The sequence below is a fragment of the Syngnathus scovelli genome, chromosome 2 (genome assembly GCF_024217435.2).
Source record: "Syngnathus scovelli strain Florida chromosome 2, RoL_Ssco_1.2, whole genome shotgun sequence".
NCBI lineage: Eukaryota > Metazoa > Chordata > Actinopteri > Syngnathiformes > Syngnathidae > Syngnathus > Syngnathus scovelli.
In genome coordinates this window covers 3,026,462-3,042,171 of record NC_090848.1, presented here as the reverse complement: position 1 = coordinate 3,042,171, position 15,710 = coordinate 3,026,462, and the positions used below count along the sequence as shown (strand labels likewise).

At 43.0% G+C, this 15,710-nt stretch overlaps 2 protein-coding genes across 2 annotated transcripts; both read left to right on the top strand.

The window, feature by feature from the left end:
- The first annotated feature begins 306 nt into the window (after nucleotides 1-306).
- Nucleotides 307-3,406, top strand: LOC125988108 (THAP domain-containing protein 2). The gene is made up of 6 exons (XM_049752921.2): nucleotides 307-512; nucleotides 1,129-1,324; nucleotides 1,461-2,674; nucleotides 2,770-2,796; nucleotides 3,016-3,038; nucleotides 3,116-3,406. The coding sequence occupies exons 1-3, from the start codon at nucleotides 445-447 to the stop codon at nucleotides 1,833-1,835; spliced, it is 639 nt and encodes a 212-aa protein (XP_049608878.1). The 5' UTR covers nucleotides 307-444; the 3' UTR covers nucleotides 1,836-2,674; nucleotides 2,770-2,796; nucleotides 3,016-3,038; nucleotides 3,116-3,406.
- Nucleotides 3,407-5,201: 1,795 nt separating this feature from the next.
- Nucleotides 5,202-15,496, top strand: esyt1a (extended synaptotagmin-like protein 1a). The gene is made up of 31 exons (XM_049752918.2): nucleotides 5,202-5,818; nucleotides 6,751-6,792; nucleotides 7,802-7,936; nucleotides 8,037-8,110; nucleotides 8,259-8,331; nucleotides 8,876-8,965; nucleotides 9,027-9,082; nucleotides 9,164-9,284; nucleotides 9,365-9,541; nucleotides 10,163-10,245; nucleotides 10,337-10,385; nucleotides 10,582-10,671; nucleotides 10,905-11,000; nucleotides 11,076-11,147; nucleotides 11,290-11,376; nucleotides 11,439-11,588; nucleotides 11,653-11,835; nucleotides 11,900-12,076; nucleotides 12,405-12,487; nucleotides 12,548-12,596; nucleotides 12,664-12,753; nucleotides 12,849-12,944; nucleotides 13,014-13,085; nucleotides 13,156-13,242; nucleotides 13,298-13,444; nucleotides 13,500-13,627; nucleotides 13,696-13,791; nucleotides 13,860-13,991; nucleotides 14,271-14,376; nucleotides 14,485-14,534; nucleotides 14,599-15,496. Exons 1-31 carry the CDS (start codon nucleotides 5,471-5,473, stop codon nucleotides 14,624-14,626), a joined length of 3,267 nt encoding a protein of 1,088 aa, XP_049608875.1. The 5' UTR covers nucleotides 5,202-5,470; the 3' UTR covers nucleotides 14,627-15,496.
- The last annotated feature ends 214 nt before the right edge of the window (nucleotides 15,497-15,710 follow it).

The window sequence follows — 15,710 nt, the reverse complement described above, 5'->3', positions numbered from 1 at the left end:
TAACTAGCATTGCTTTTTTTTTTTTTTTGGTGTATTCGTCTGGATGTAACAGGACAAACTCATACATGACATTTTTTTAAAGTTGTTTTCACAGCTATGCGTATTTGTGATTAAAATTATTACTAAATTCATTCTCTGGGTCTTATAACTAATTCAGAGAGCCCATCATCGAATTTAGAAATGATGGAACGTTTATTTGACGGTTAGCACCTACTCGCTGTAGTAAGTCTTTTAAATTGTAGTTAAAGCATAATATCTGAAGAGGGCAGTAATATGCTAAATCACCGTCTACATTGTCAGAAATATAAACGAAGAAGAAGAACGCTAACCGGAAATGCAGCGGCAGCCATCATGCGTTGCCATTTGCTAAAGCGCGACTAAAATACGCGAATCTAGACTCTTGTCATCGGTGTTTGTCCAATATTTTCTATCTCCACAGCAAAAATGCCACAGTGTGTAGCATACGATTGTTCCAATAAGTCTGGGAGAAGCTCTACATGCACATTTCATCGGTAAGCATTCGATTATAAACGCTGCTTTTTTTTTTCATGTATATTCTTCTATACAAATCAGCTTATTGTAAAAGAAATCAAACGCGTGGGATAGATATGTGCAGGCGAGCTTATAATTGTGCATAATAGAAAGAGAAGATGATGGCAACTGTGCAGGTGATCATAATGGCCGTTTCTCAATGTGAAGAACGCAGAGTATGGCCTCGTAAACTCGCCAAGTGACGTTTTTCCGAAGAACGCCCATCGATTTGTAAATAGGAACGCTTATGTGATTTTAACACATCATTGGTCCAAGCTTCCATCACACCCGCGACCCTCGTAAGGATGAGCAGTGCAGATATTTTGGCCGCGACTGATGACGTATCCAAGATCGCAGAACGTAAATTGAGAAAGTACTGTGATGTGATGGAAAATGTAATACTCATAATACTAGAGTGTACTGTATATAAGTTCAAAAGTACTCATGATGGAAAATTTAATCTTTATGAATTGGAAGTGTGGTGTGAAATAAGCAAGAGTTGCCGATTAAACGGGGGTGTCATGGTTCGTTTGTTCATTTACAAGGAAAGAATGTTATGATGACGCAGCAATGGTAGATCAATATTTGATTGAACAGATTCCCGAAGGATGAAAAAATGTGCAGAGAGTGGGTCCAAGCGTTGAGGAGGAAGAACTTCACGGCGACGCCTGGTGTCACATTGCTCTGTAGCGACCATTTTTTGGAAGCCGACTTTGACCGAAGTGGCCAGACGACTCGGCTCAAGCAAGGCGTCATACCGAGCGTCTTTAAATTTCCTCTATGGCTGCAAAAGGTCGGTGGGGACCCGACCCCGTTTCTCCGCTCCTTACTAGTCCATTTAGTAGTCAGCAGAAGAAAGATTTTTTGATAAGGATCTTCACGTTTGCCATTGACATTTTCTTCTTCATCCAAATGCATATTTTTAACAGAAACTGAAGGTGCGGAAAGCCGACAAACCCATTTCGCCCGAACCCCAACCGGACTCGAAAGCCGCCGCAGTGTCGGCGACGCGACTTTCCGCGCCGGATCACAACTACTGCCTTGACCCCGACCCCCGAAAGGTGAAGCGCAAGCTGGACAGCGCCCAAGACACCATCAGAAGCCTTCAGAGAAAAATGAAGGTTTCTCATCAGAAAACGCGACGTTTGAGGAAAAGGGTGGAGAGCTTGACGAGCATTTTGAAAGAGCTGAAGAGCAACGGCAAGGTTTCGGCCGATAGCGCCCAGATTCTGGCTTCAACTTTTCTGGAGTCCTTCACACTCTCCTTAATTGAGGAGTCGACCGACGGCCAACTGCCGACTTGACTCAAGACATTTTCCGGCGGATTCCTCGCTTGGTGGCATGAAAAAAATTTTGTTCACTGCTGCTTTCGGTTTTATAAGCTGTGAGATGTACTCAAACTCACAAAAGGCACAATAATAGACTTTCAAATGTAAACAGAATGACTTGTCATGTTATTGAATTCAAGTCAAACTAAGTCACATGGATGCCAAGTCAACTTGAGTCAAGATTTTGTAGTAAAAATAGCAACTTAACCTGGGTCAAGTTGATCCGTTTGGAAGATGTAGAAATTAATAAATTCAACTTTGTCTCTGAGCCTGTTTTTCAAGTTAGTTTTTTTTAAATATACAAAAAAAAAAGCATCATGTTATGTTGTTGTTGCTTTCTATTTTGAAGTCCCATGAACATTGTTTGGAAACAAACATAGTTATTAAGTCAATTTGAGTCCAAATCATGAGAGTGGAGTTGTCTGGATGCAATGGGAAGTTCATACATTACAAATTTAAAAGCATTTACATTCCTGCTAAATTCCTGATATTAATCTGATCTGGATTTTTTTTTTCCCGCAGACCATCATTGTACATAAAAATAATGTAATTTTGGCACTGCTATATTTGATTATAGCACTTTAAATGTTTATATGAGGTCCCTAAATTAACACGTTTTGGTTACTGATTAATATCAAACACGTCATGCAATACGTCATGTATTCATCTGTCTTTGTTGCGCTCTAATGATTAAACTCAACTATCAAAAACGCTGGACTCGTTTTCCCAAGATGCACCGCTCCTCAGTGACGTTTCAGGCTACTACTAATGACGCATTTTTATGACGTCAATCCCGAGACCGCTTTCTTTGAACGGTACGTACAATCGTATTTTGACGCCATAATCCGAGTCAATCCGCTCGTTGTGAATATAATTTGACAAATATTTCATCTGTATCCGACATTTTCAGACTGATCCGTTCGCTATGCGAGCCAAGGTATGTGTCCCCACACTTTTATATGATGAAATGACTTTCTCCGTGGCGCTAACGCTTGTTAGCTAGCTCGTTACCAAAATGCGTTTACATTACAACAGAATATTTAGCGAAGTCTTTGCAAAATGTTCCGGATTATTATCGTAATTTAATCGGAATCTATGCTGACTGCATTTATACGTAGACAATTTTGACATATGCAAATGTTTTCCTACTCCGCAGTGGAGAAAGAAGCGCATGCGCAGGTGAGCATTATTTACTCTGTTGTCATGCGTGTTGTTTGTTCACTTCAAAACGCCTCAATCATGAATTAATCCTGTAGACTGAAGCGCAAAAGGAGAAAGATGAGACAGAGGTCCAAGTAAGATGATCCCGAGTTCAGGCACTTGCCCATTTTTCGATCGACGGACGGATGGAGAATGCAGCAGGAGTGTCTCGTGGAAGTCTAAACATCTAAAAGTGTGTCCTCAACACAATGAGTTGACACCTGGAGGTTGATGATGGACTTTTCCTCTGGATTTTCTGGACTCACATCCTGGACTTTCTGGTCTTTCAACTTTGCCTCATTGTTCAACCTTTTGTTTTTATGTTAAATAAAGGTTTGGGTGTATAATCTGTTGCTTGTGGTTTGGACTACATTTTAGTATTTTTTTTCCCCCAGTGCCACTTCAGATGTCATTCGGTGCAAACAAGCAAAAAGATTGATCGTGGTAAGTTAAATAAACTGCATTTTTGCAATGAAATAATTATCTGTTGCTATATTTTAGCACTTCAACAGATATCACCCTAACCCTGCAATGAAACTGCAGCTAAAATTACCAATGAATGCTAGTTGATCCATTTCAGAATGGTTATTTTCCAAATCTATGAAGATCTTTAGCTTTTTGTGCAGCATCCAGGTCGGTGATTTATTTTAGACGAAGATGGCAGCCTTTAACAAATATTCAACGCAATGTCCTGACCATTCCAAAATCAAATCCAGTTTCTCTCTCAAGCTCTTAATCACAGACGAGTCTCAAAAGGGCTTCACATGCCCTTATTTGGCAATATTAATAATATCCCATGATCTTGACTCTCAGGAGGGCAAGGAAAATAATAATAAAAAAAATTTGCGTAGGGGTCACCGATGGAGGAATCAACAATTCCCAACTTTTGCACATATATGAAGCAGTTTCAGTGTCCCAAACACTTTGCAGCTTTTTAAAGGGCACGGGTGGGTCACATTTTTAGGGTGGAAAAAAAAAAATATCTGACTGATGTAATCCACATCGCATGACTTGCATACCGTTGGGAATGTTGCAACATTTGCTTTGGAGTTCCTTTGCCAATCACTGGGCACTTCGAACGCGGAATATTTGGAATGTGAGGCAGAAAAACAAACCATTATGCCCACCGTGCTGCCTGGTTATAATATCCTAAGTCAACAATGATGCAAAAGACCCGTGACTGCAGCTTGTGTTTCTCGTGTCTGTGAGGTTCTTCATGTTGCTCAGCTGACCCCCCCCCCTGAACCATGTGACTTTGTCCAACTTTCACCAGAGGCCCTCGATCACATTTAAATGATGCAGCAAAATCTGAAAGTCAACTCTCCATGCTTCCTTTACATTTCAAACACGCTTATTTAATTGGAATATTTTATCACAGCAAAAGCACAGACACTTTTTATATTTTCCCACAACTTAATATATAATGTCTTCTGAATGTTATTAGATTCTTATTTTCAGACCAAATTTATATTTTTGTCTGAAAATAAGAATCTAATAAATTAATGTATGATTGTTTCTCCTAAATAATTCCAATTCCTGCAGCAAATTAATTCTTTCAGACCATCACCAGGCAAGCACGCTTATATGTTTACATGAGGACTCGTCTAACTTTGAGCAAATATTACTAATTGACTGAATCCCGGCAACCGTTGCGACTCGAGCCAGTGAAGGTCGCATCCCCGTGACGTTCAACTGTTGCCATGCAGGAGCAACCCATGATGTGACATTTAAGTAGCTTTTGTCATCTTATGATCCAATGCAATTTAGCAAAGCACGATATTAAATATTGTGAAGACTGGTTATTTTTGTGTTCGTGCTCGGTTCGGCTCAGCTCGGCAAACTGCCGCAGTAGATAATCGCTTGTGCATGCAGGCAGTATGCATCTTTCCTGTCGCTTTTGAAAAGATAACAACCCATCGTTGCATGGCGGCATGCATGAGGAGGGGCTCCCGGCTGTGTTATCGATTCGGATTATTTGGAAATTGGTTTACTGGCCATGCGCGTGAGTGTTACGTTCGTGCGCGAGAGTTAATCGTGGGATTTCGCCTCAATCTGCCAGCCAGCCGGCTTTGACGAGAGAGAGGAGGAGAGAGAGAGAGAGAGAGAGAGAGAGAGAGAGAGAGAGAGAGAGAGAGAGAGAGAGAGAGAGAGAGACCGCCCTTAAAGCTCACTGCTGCCTGCAGAAGACACGTCCACCAAGACGCCACTTAGTCGTTTTTGGTGCTCTGCAGAATCAAGCCGAGCGTGAAGTGCGGAATCTCATCATGATTTAATCCACGCATGTGCTGCCATTAACGCGGCGCTTATGCGAGCTAACTCTTGGCGAAGGCAAAGGGGAGAAAAACAGAGAAGGGCGGGGTGAGGAGAGCGAGCTCAAGTCAGAAGCGGAGGTCCAACGTGTCGTGCGTGCCATGCCATCCGCGGAGGATGAGGCGGAAGCGGCCGTGAGCGGAGGCACAGCGGGGACGGCCAGCAGCAGCGCGCCGCCGCTGCCGGGCCAAGCCCCCGCAGGAGAGCGCGCGGTGAGCGCCTTGTGGTCCTTCGCGAAATGCTTAGGCGCGCTCCTGCCCGTCTACCTGGCAGGATATTATGGCTTCAGCATCTCCCTGATCCTGCTCGGGGTCATGGTCTATATGGGCTGGAAGCATAGTCGACAGGATAAAGCGAGGAGGCTCAACGCGGCCATGTACCTCCTGGAAAACGAGGTGCAATTCACCACGGAGAAGATCTTCCGAATCAAGCGGGATCTGCCTCCCTGGGTAAGAACCGCCGCGTGGCCATTCTCCGCAGTTTTCTTGTGCCGAAGTCAGTCTGAGCGAGGTGCATGCCCACTGGCGATGGATTAACTGATTGACAATTTGCAAGTTGCTTTTAATTGAGTCTCCTTCCCTAACCAGCACGCTTCAAGTATACTCAGCGCCTGGTTCATTTATCGGAACTGAATACGAACAGTGGCAAATAAGGGCATTACGCATGAAGGAAAAAAAAATGCATGAAGTTATGAGCCGCGTAGTGCACCACCATATCTGGTTCGAGAGCATCACCGGGCGCGCGCGCGTGCGTGCGCGCACGCAGAGAGAAACAGCAAAGCTCCATCGAATGATGTCAGAAAATAATAGAAGGACAGTTTGAGGTCAGTTAAGGTGCAATTTATACTAAAACAGACATGAAGGCCAATTATTGAAATGTGAAGTAGCTGCTTGGAGCTTTTCCAAGGCCCCCATAGGGTACATATGTTCCCAAGACCCAAACATCAAGTCCCGTGGTGACGTATTGCTTTCCGAGTGTGTTTTTGGCTCCAGCTTCTGCCATTTGTCTTCTATTCTCATGCCATTAGCGCTTAATAAATTGCATCACGATTAGTATTCATCATGTCGGCGGGCGTTGAGTGGAGTCCAGCACTCGTGGCCAGTGTGTCGGGAAAATGTACTTTTGTAAAATTCGCTCCCGTGAGTGTGAGTTAGCTTCATCACGGCTCCACGTGATGCTTTTGAACATTCTTAAGGTTTTTTATTAATAATGTCGACTCCAGGCGTTCAGGTCGACTTAATTTCCGGTTCTGAACTTAATCATCAACTTTGGAAAGACGGAGCGACTATGTGCTCTTTGTTCCCCGCAATGTCGCTCACGAGTTATTTCATGCTCCCCTGTCATGTTTGAGTTTTGCTTGACCTTTGTGAATTCTTCACAGGTGACCTTCCCGGATGTGGAGAAAGCAGAGTGGCTAAATAAGGTCAGTTGTTGTTTTTCTTCTATCTTATTGGAAATGTATTCTGAAATAAACTAACAAGGTCGGCCGCACTCTGATTTTTGGTCGGTCATGTGACTCGCTCGAGCCCAAAAGGTCATTGGAGCGCTAAAGCCCGACACTGGCCTCACGCTACGCTTCACAACCGAATGCTGACGCAGGCTGGCCGGCTGGCAGACCTTTAGAAAATTAACATTGTTCAGCGGCGGTGATTTGATGATGGAAACACCAAAGTCGCCATGTTTTGTTTGACATTGTCCAAGATGTAATAACGGGAAAGTGATGATTGAGAGATTTATTTATTTATTTATCATTTTTTTGCACTTTCCATTTGACCTTTGCTGTCATGTGTGGGGGAATAGTTATTTTTACGCATGTACAGCACGAATATTTTCAAATTTTATTCAACTTTGATTTCATCAGGAAATATTGGGTGAAAGGGATTTTATTTTTATTTTTTTTTTTTACCAAAAACAATTGTTTTGGAAGGCTTGTTTCTATCCATGGTAACAATATTTTGGAAACGGTTTGTAAAAATAGCACAATTTTATTCAATTTTCTAATCATAGATGAAAGTAAGGTTTTTTTTGCACTGTTTCTGAAGCTAGCCTCATTTTCTGTCCAGTACATCAAATTCATATTGATAATAATAATCATTATAAAAATAAAATAATATGTAATACAGCAACATACAGTACTTATTAATATTTATAAATTAAGGTTGAGCAATAGCAATTTTTTTTTTTTAAATCTCAGCTATAAATAATGCAAGGTATCTCCATATCACGCAAGCTTTTAAAGGTCAAACTTAAAACCCCAAAATGAAAAAAAAAAAAATCTCCAATACCCGAGGTGGTAGAAAAAAATCCCCAAAAAGCTTTAAATGACATTGCGGGACACCTAAAGCCATTTCTGACATCCCGAGGAGCAAAAGCTTGACTAAAACTTGCAAGCACGTTGAGCTTGACTGGATCACATGTCCTCCCTTGTTTAGATGCTGCAGCAAGCGTGGCCCTTCATAGGCCACTTTGTGGAAAAGTTACTTCTGGAGACCATCGCTCCAACCATCCGAGCTTCCAGCATTCATCTGCAAACCTTGAGCTTCACCAAAGTCAACCTCGGAGACAAGGTATGGCCTTGCCCCTCCCTCCACGTATCTTGTCAAAAATTATTTCTTTTAAACTTTCCATTGCCTTCGCTGTGCGTAATCGCAGTTGTTATCTTGACAGGCTTTAAAAGTGGTCGGCGTCAAAGCTCACACAGAGCACGACAGAAGACAAGTCATGTTGGATTTGTACCTCAGGTAATTTTTTTCTGCGCAAGAAACCAGTCCGTCTAGTCAGACATTGAGATGATCCCGAGATGTTTGTCCTCGTTAGTTTGTTTAAGACAAAACAGTCTTCTCGTCGCATCTCATCAGCTTCCCTATTTAAACGCACGTCTTCCCACAGCTACGCCGGCGACGCCGAGATCAACGTGGAAATCAAAAAGTATTTCTGCAAAGCTGGGGTCAAAGGAATTCAGGTATGGAAATACAAATAGAAGGAGAACACTCATATTCCAAATCATCGTTCCTTATTGAAATCAACTCAAATGCCATTAATTTGTACCAGCCCCCACAAAAAAACATTTTTTTTGGAATATGAGTAGATATGAGTCGAATTTGAATAATGAAACAGTTTATACCGAACGCTAGTTCATTAGAGCTGTTGTATGTGACTTGGCCACTGGGGGCAGTATAAAACAAAAAATACGTGATCAAGCATTTGACTCAAATACTTTAAGCACAAATATGAAAACAAAAGTGTCACACGTTCCAAGATGTGATACATGACGTGTTGGCAGTAAGCTAGCATTGCTTTGAGTACGCAATGACCTTTCTGTTTATTTAATTTTTTTTAAAATATTATTTTGGTGGTTGCTGCCATAAAGAGCTTGAAAGCTTTTGACTCTATTTGCCAAACTCTCAATCGCAAGTCTTTGTCAAAGCAAAAAAAAAAAAAAAAAAAGCGAATGTTGACGTATATCTAAATAGTAAAAGTAAGCGGTGTGCTGCTTGTGTGCGCAGCTCCAAGGCAAACTGCGCGTCATCCTCGAGCCTCTGATTGGAGACGTTCCGCTGGTTGGAGCCATCACCATGTTCTTCATCCGCCGACCTGTGAGTTGACCCAAGTTAGTTATTTTTTTTTTGATCTTGAAGAACTCTCATTTTGTGATAGAAACTGGACATCAACTGGACGGGACTGACCAACCTGTTGGATATCCCTGGACTCAAGTGAGTTGACTCCATACTTTTCATTTTCACAAATCAGTGCCCTGCTTTCCCCAAGCGACATCATCCTCGCTTTAATTACAGCGCCATGTCGGACACCATGATAATGGATGCCATCGCCTCCCAACTGGTCCTCCCCAACCGCCTCACCATCCCCCTGGTGGCTGACCTGCAGGTGGCGCAGCTGCGCTCCCCTCTGCCAAGGGTAAGCGTCTGGGGGAGCCGTCGCCCGGGCAACCGTCGCAATCCACGTTGCCGATGATGTCTCTCTGCATCTCGCGCTAGGGAGTCGTGCGGATCCACCTGCTGGAGGCCGAAGATCTGACCGCCAAGGACACCGTCATCAAGGGCCTGATCGACGGCAAGTCGGACCCTTACGCTGTGCTTCGTGTGGGAACGCAGATCTTCACCTCACGTCACGTGGACAGCAACCTGAACCCACAGTGGAGGGAAATGTATGAGGTGAGAGTGCTGAGAGTGTTTTCGAAAAAATGACAAATTGTCTTCACTATTTAAAAACAAAGCTCTGAGTTCTGAGAAAGATGCGAGAGGAAATCTTTTAGGTGGTATTTGCGAGACATTTGACGGTTTAGGTTTCGTTTTGACCTATTTGTGGATTTTGGTTGGCTTGTCAACAAAACTTTTCTGTGGCGTGTCCAATTGTCAGGATGTTTACTTTCACTTGGCACGAACTTGCAAAGGAACAAAAATATACTGAAACATGAGATTCTTGGGGTTGCCACGGTAACCAAAACACTAATTCATCACGCGTTTGAGTTAATAATAATTCACGTGATGCGCCTTTGACTTCCTTAAACGAATGACTCAGGACGTTTCTGACTTGGCACCCACTTTCAGAGAAAAGCAGCTTCGCGAAGATTTAATCTTCGTCGGAAGCAGGAAATCACAACTTCTCTGATAAACACCACTTTGCGGAAACGTTTCTCTCATGGCCATGTTTGTCTTCTCATTTGCTTGGGGATAAATATTTGGGTCGCTTTTAAAAGTTCAACCAAAACTCAAGGATGAAACTGAGCAATATGAGTGTGTGTGTGTGTTCTTCCGTTGATGCAAACGTGTCAGGTGATTGTCCACGAAGTACCTGGTCAAGAGTTGGAAGTGGAAGTGTTTGACAAGGACCCAGACCAGGATGACTTCCTGGGCAGGTATGCGTCCGGTTCTTATGCAATTTGTGCGTCTGACTGGCAATGGTTGTGTGTGTTGTCCATTTCATCCAACTTGTCTGGTCTCTTTCAGAGTCAAGGTGGATCTGGCTATTGTGAAACAAGCCCGAGTTGTGGATGATGTAAGTTGTTTCTGGAGCCTCTCAACTTGAAGAATGGCTGAGTTAGACTTTAGTTAACATGTGACAACGGCCATGAGTCACATGGACAGTGAATCCTCGTGAGCCAGTCGCTTTGGGATTGAAATCTGTGATTAAAGGACAAAAATGTGTCTTGTGTTTATGCGACTGGGATGTTTTGATTCGTGTGTGCGTGCAGTGGTTCAATCTGAGGGACGTCCCATCCGGCAGCGTTCACCTCCGTCTGGAATGGCTCTCTCTGCTCTCGTCTGCCGACAGATTAACTGAGGTGACAAATTGTCTCTTCATTAGAATAATGTGTGTCAAATAAAAAAAATAAAATAAAAATTAATCATTTTTTTCTTTTTATGAAATCTTTTTTTCAATTTTTTTTTAGATTTAAATTTTTTTAAATCATTTTTTCTTTTTTTTCTTGAACAAAGTCTTATTCAGATATAACAATAAATTTCAACTATTTTCCTATAACATTTTATTTTTCTGTTCATACCAAATGTCCTCCAGGTGATCCAGAGAAACCAGAACCTGACCAGCAAAACCACAGATCCACCATCTGCTGCCATCTTGGCCGTCTATCTCGATCAAGCTCAGGATCTGCCTGTAAGATGATCATCGTCTCTGATCGGTTTTATTTTTTATTTTTGCGCACTTTGATCCGATTTGATTCTGTTTCAGATGAGAAAGGGAAATAAGGACCCGAGCCCAATGGTGCAGATTTCCATTCAGGATACGACGAAAGAGAGCAAGGTAGGCATCAAATGAAACCTTTGCTCTACAAAGGAGCATCAAACACCTGCAGCTCATTCAGCGTAGAACCTGAAGCCAAAAATTTTCTGGATTGGCCACCTCTGCTTGAAACAAACTAAAGCTGCCTTACCTTGTCTTGCAGACTTGCTACGGTTGCAGCCACCCCGTGTGGGAGGACGCTTTCACCTTCTTCATTCAGGATCCTCGCAAACAAGATATCGACATTCAAGTAATGACGTGAAGAACGCTTCACTGAAGAATGTCAGCATTGTAAATCTCGTGTCCAATCAGGTGAAGGATGACGACCGAGCTCTCTCCCTGGGCAGTCTGAGCATCCCTCTGACCCGCCTCCTGACCTCCCCTGAGCTCACCATGGACCAGTGGTTCCAGTTGGACAACTCCACTTCTGCCGGCCGCATCTACATCAAGATTGTTCTACGGGTTGGTGGTTGACCCCAAAGTTGTTTTGTATCTGACAATCCGCAGTGACTTTACCTGTGTCCAGGTTTTGTGGCTAAGCGATGACGCCACACCCACCACGCCGTCGCCCCGCCCGTTAGCTCCCGGTTCAGGACCAGGTCACGGCGGGATCACGGCAGAACTAAACCCCATGGGGCCTGGCGGCTTAGCCAAACCTCCGCCGTCACGCCCGCAGCACACCACGCCCGACCCGGAATTTGCGACTGAGGTACTAAAAATGGAACGTTGCCTTGAGTGAACCCAGAGATGGATTTACCTGTTTTTGTCTATAGGGGGTGCTTCGAATCCACCTGCTGGAGGCCCAAAACCTGATCGCCAAGGACAACTTCATGGGGGGCATGGTGAAAGGCAAGAGTGACCCCTATGTCAAGATCCGAGTGGCTGGGATGACCTTCCGCAGTCACACCATCAAAGAGAACCTCAATCCAGTCTGGAATGAACTCTATGAGGTTTGGACTCCTCTTATTTATTTTATTTTATTTTATTTATTTATTTATTTATTTATTTATTTATTTATTTATTATGTATTTAATTTCTTCTGTTCCATTTATTTATTCATCATTTTTTTTATTTATCTATTATTATTCTATATTTATTTATTTATTTATTATGTATTTAATTTCTTCTGTTTCATTTATTTATTCATCATTTTATTTATTTATCTATTTATCTATTATTATTCTATATTTATTTATTTATTTATTTATTTATTTATTTATTTATTTAGAGGAGCATATACTTGGATGGCTCACCTCAAATGTCCTTCAATGTTTTTAGGTGATTCTGACTCAGCTCCCTGGCCAAGAGATCCAATTTGACTTATTTGACAAGGACATTGATCAAGATGACTTCCTGGGAAGGTGAGTCCACACGTGACCCACGCAAAGGTCATGACCCGACGGCTTCATCTCTCTTTGCAGGTTCAAAGTGAATTTACGAGATATCATCAGTGCACAGTTCATCAATACGGTGCGTGGCAGAATCCAAATATTTAAAAAAAAATTTTTTTCCATTGACGTCCACGTTGTCGTTCCAGTGGTACACGTTAAGCGACGTCAAGTCCGGTCGGGTCCACCTGCTCCTCGAATGGCTGCCCAGGGTGTCCGACCTACTCAAACTGGAGCAGGTCAAATCAAGATGGACTCCCTTTTTATATTTGTGTCATAAGTTCTTCATCCGCTTTTATAATCTAAAATCTCTTTTTTTTTCCTCAAAAAAAAGATTCTGCAGTATCAATCACAGCAGTTATTCCAGAACAAAGTTGTACCGTCGGCAGCCGTGCTCTTTGTGTATGTGGAGCGAGCTCATGGCCTGGCCGTAAGATCACGTCGTCATCATCATCATTCACGTCACGTTTCACTGACTCGTCACTATTCTTCATTTCAGTTGAAGAAAAGTGGGAAGGAGCCAAAAGTTGGAGCTGAGGTGATTCTCAAGAATGTATCTCACAAAACCAAGGTAAGGTCCAAAGTGTGTGTGGACGAAGCACCTCCATGCCCTGCACTCTCTCAACTTTTTTGCTGCTAAGGTCTGCGAGCGGTCCACATCTCCTCGATGGGATGAAGCCTTCCACTTCTTGATTCGAGATCCCAGAGAGGAAACGCTCACGGTGAAGGTGCGGATCTTCAGTGCCATATTGTCTCCAAGATGAGCATGGTGTCTCCTTTCAGCTGTCTCACAGTTGGGGCCAGGCTCTGGGCTCCACCACGCTCGCGTTGAGGGAGGTGATGGCCGAGCCCAACTTGGTTCTGGACCGCTGGGTAGCTTTGGATGGAGCTCTACCGGAGAGCCAGATCCTGCTGAGGGCGACGCTGAAGGTGCTCACTTGATTCTGTTTTTTTCTTTTGGGCACTCATGATGTTTGTCTTGCAGATCTTGGACACGCAGTTGGCGACGCTGTGCCGCAGAGCCCCGGGGGAGCTGGACAGCATGGGCGACGTGGTCATTCCTAGATGGGATCCTTCCCATCTGGACCTGAGACACCGGGCAGGGTTCGCCATGTGCGTCACCTTGACCTGCTTCCATTTTCCCGCGCTGCTAAATAGATGTTTCCCTTTGCGACCTTTAGGGGCAGCGATGGCTCAACGTCTTCAAGCCAGGTGAAGCTCAGCCTCGGATACGCCACGGAGGAGAACCGGCTTTTCATCACCGTCCACGCGTGCAGGTCTGGTTTTGTATGGTCGTGTCGCCAAAGATGGCGGCGGCTCAAGTTTGTGATTACGTTCCTCGCAGAGCCTTGACGGCTTGCTCCAAAGACGGCGCCGACTCTTATGTGACGTTCATGCTGCTGCCGGACAAGAAAGGCATCACCAAGAGGAGAACCGCCACCAAGAAGAGGGACCTCAACCCGGAATTTAACGAGAGGTAATGAGACGGATCCAGTGTATCATTGCAAATGCTAGCTAGCTAGCTAGCTAGCTAGCACGCTTCATCAAACTTCTTCATGCTGCTGAATTTGCAGATTTTTTTTTATCCTGTGAGGTCATTGTGGTCCACCTTTGTTAATGTTCTCCACACAAAATGGACAACTTGAGTTTTGCGTTCCCCTATTTTTTAAAAACAATTTTGTCCGACAGATTTTCCAGTCCGACCTTCTGTTTTGATTTGTGTGATTCCAGTGATGCTCCTTCTCTTTTCCCAAAGGTTTGACTTTGAGCTCTCATTGGAGGAGTCATCGCAGAAGAAGCTGGACCTATCGGTGAAGAACAGCGTTTCCTTCATGAGCCGAGAGAGGGAGCTTCTTGGTAAAGTAAGTCAGCTCCAATTTTGTACTCGCCAGGAAAAACAAATCCGCAATCGTTGTGCAACTTGTTGAGTCCCATCAAGTGAGATTGACCACGTTCCTTCACGCCTGCAGCTGCAGCTGGACCTGGACCAGATCGACCTGAAGAGCGGAGTCACACAATGGTAAAGATTTCGAACGCGCCGGCCCAAATCCGCCGAGCGCTCAACGAATCTTTCGTCTTTGCAGGTACGATTTGCTACCAGAGTCAAGCTAGGAGAATCCTCGACTGATCTTCTCTACGTTTTCACATTTGTTGTCGCTTGCCTGCTCTGTGAGTTGTGCGCGTGTATTCAGCTTTCACGGCATTTTCCATCTTTGCTGAAGATAAGGAAGACAAAAAAAAAAAAAAAAGCTCCATAAAACAGCAATCCATCAGTATTTATGAGGGGGGGGGGAGGGGGGAGCCAGCTTGTCATCCAAAATTTTAGCAGTGCTGTCGCAGACTCGTTCTTCTTTGGCTGAATGGATCTTTCATAATGCAACCATGTTGCGCAAATTATCACTTTGTATATCATATAAAAGAAGAAAGAAATGATAATATATACAAATATATATTAAAGTCCTTTTCGAATTGAAGGGCTCGATATCGCAAGGTACGTTGTACACATTTGTAGCCTCCGACCTGACGGAAAAATAATTTTCTTTTTTTGTGTTTCTATTGTCGCCTTAATAAGTATTCTACGACTTTAAAAGGTTTCAAAATTATGTTCCAAATGTTTTCTATGCTTTGCGTTGCTTTTTTCTAAACGGAAGTATTACCAAATGAGAGCGACCCTCTGACAACTGAGCTGAGAAAACCGTAAGCCGTCTCCATCACTGTGCTTTTATCAAGACGCGACACGAATCTCATGGCATGCACGCTCGCTTTCTCGCCTTTGTCGTGTTAGATGCAACAAGTTAGCGGCGCAAAAGTACGAAATTAGAAAGTAGTAGTGGCACTTTATCACTGTGACGCTTGCTCGCTCATGTGTTATCAAAACATCTGAATGTTGACAACTGATGTGTTTTTTTTTTTAGTTAAATCTTAATATATATGATATTATATGAGCTTTGAAATTGCGGAATAAAGTTTGCATTCCCTTGATTGCTTTGTGTGTCTTTTTTTACCTGAAATGTAGTCAAAAATGCACAAGAGGTTTTAGAGTTTATTTCAAACATGTGAAAAAAAAAGATGTATATATATGTATATATATATATATATATATTACTGTACACAAATGAAAAGACAAAAAAAAATATATATATATATATACGTATATATATATATATATATATATATATTTTTTTTTTTTTAATTT

What these genes read in the sequence shown, in the direction of transcription:
- LOC125988108 (XM_049752921.2), top strand. Translation starts at nt 445, where the DNA reads ATGCCACAGTGTGTAGCATACGATTGTTCCAATAAGTCTGGGAGAAGC. An exon ending in TCTACATGCACATTTCATCG is followed by an intron (nt 513 to 1,128) that starts GTAAGCATTCGA and finishes TTGATTGAACAG; the next exon opens with ATTCCCGAAGGATGAAAAAA. An exon ending in TTCCTCTATGGCTGCAAAAG is followed by an intron (nt 1,325 to 1,460) that starts GTCGGTGGGGAC and finishes TATTTTTAACAG; the next exon opens with AAACTGAAGGTGCGGAAAGC.
- esyt1a (XM_049752918.2), top strand. Translation starts at nt 5,471, where the DNA reads ATGCCATCCGCGGAGGATGAGGCGGAAGCGGCCGTGAGCGGAGGCACA. An exon ending in CTGCCGACAGATTAACTGAG is followed by an intron (nt 10,672 to 10,904) that starts GTGACAAATTGT and finishes AATGTCCTCCAG; the next exon opens with GTGATCCAGAGAAACCAGAA. An exon ending in ACATCAAGATTGTTCTACGG is followed by an intron (nt 11,589 to 11,652) that starts GTTGGTGGTTGA and finishes ACCTGTGTCCAG; the next exon opens with GTTTTGTGGCTAAGCGATGA.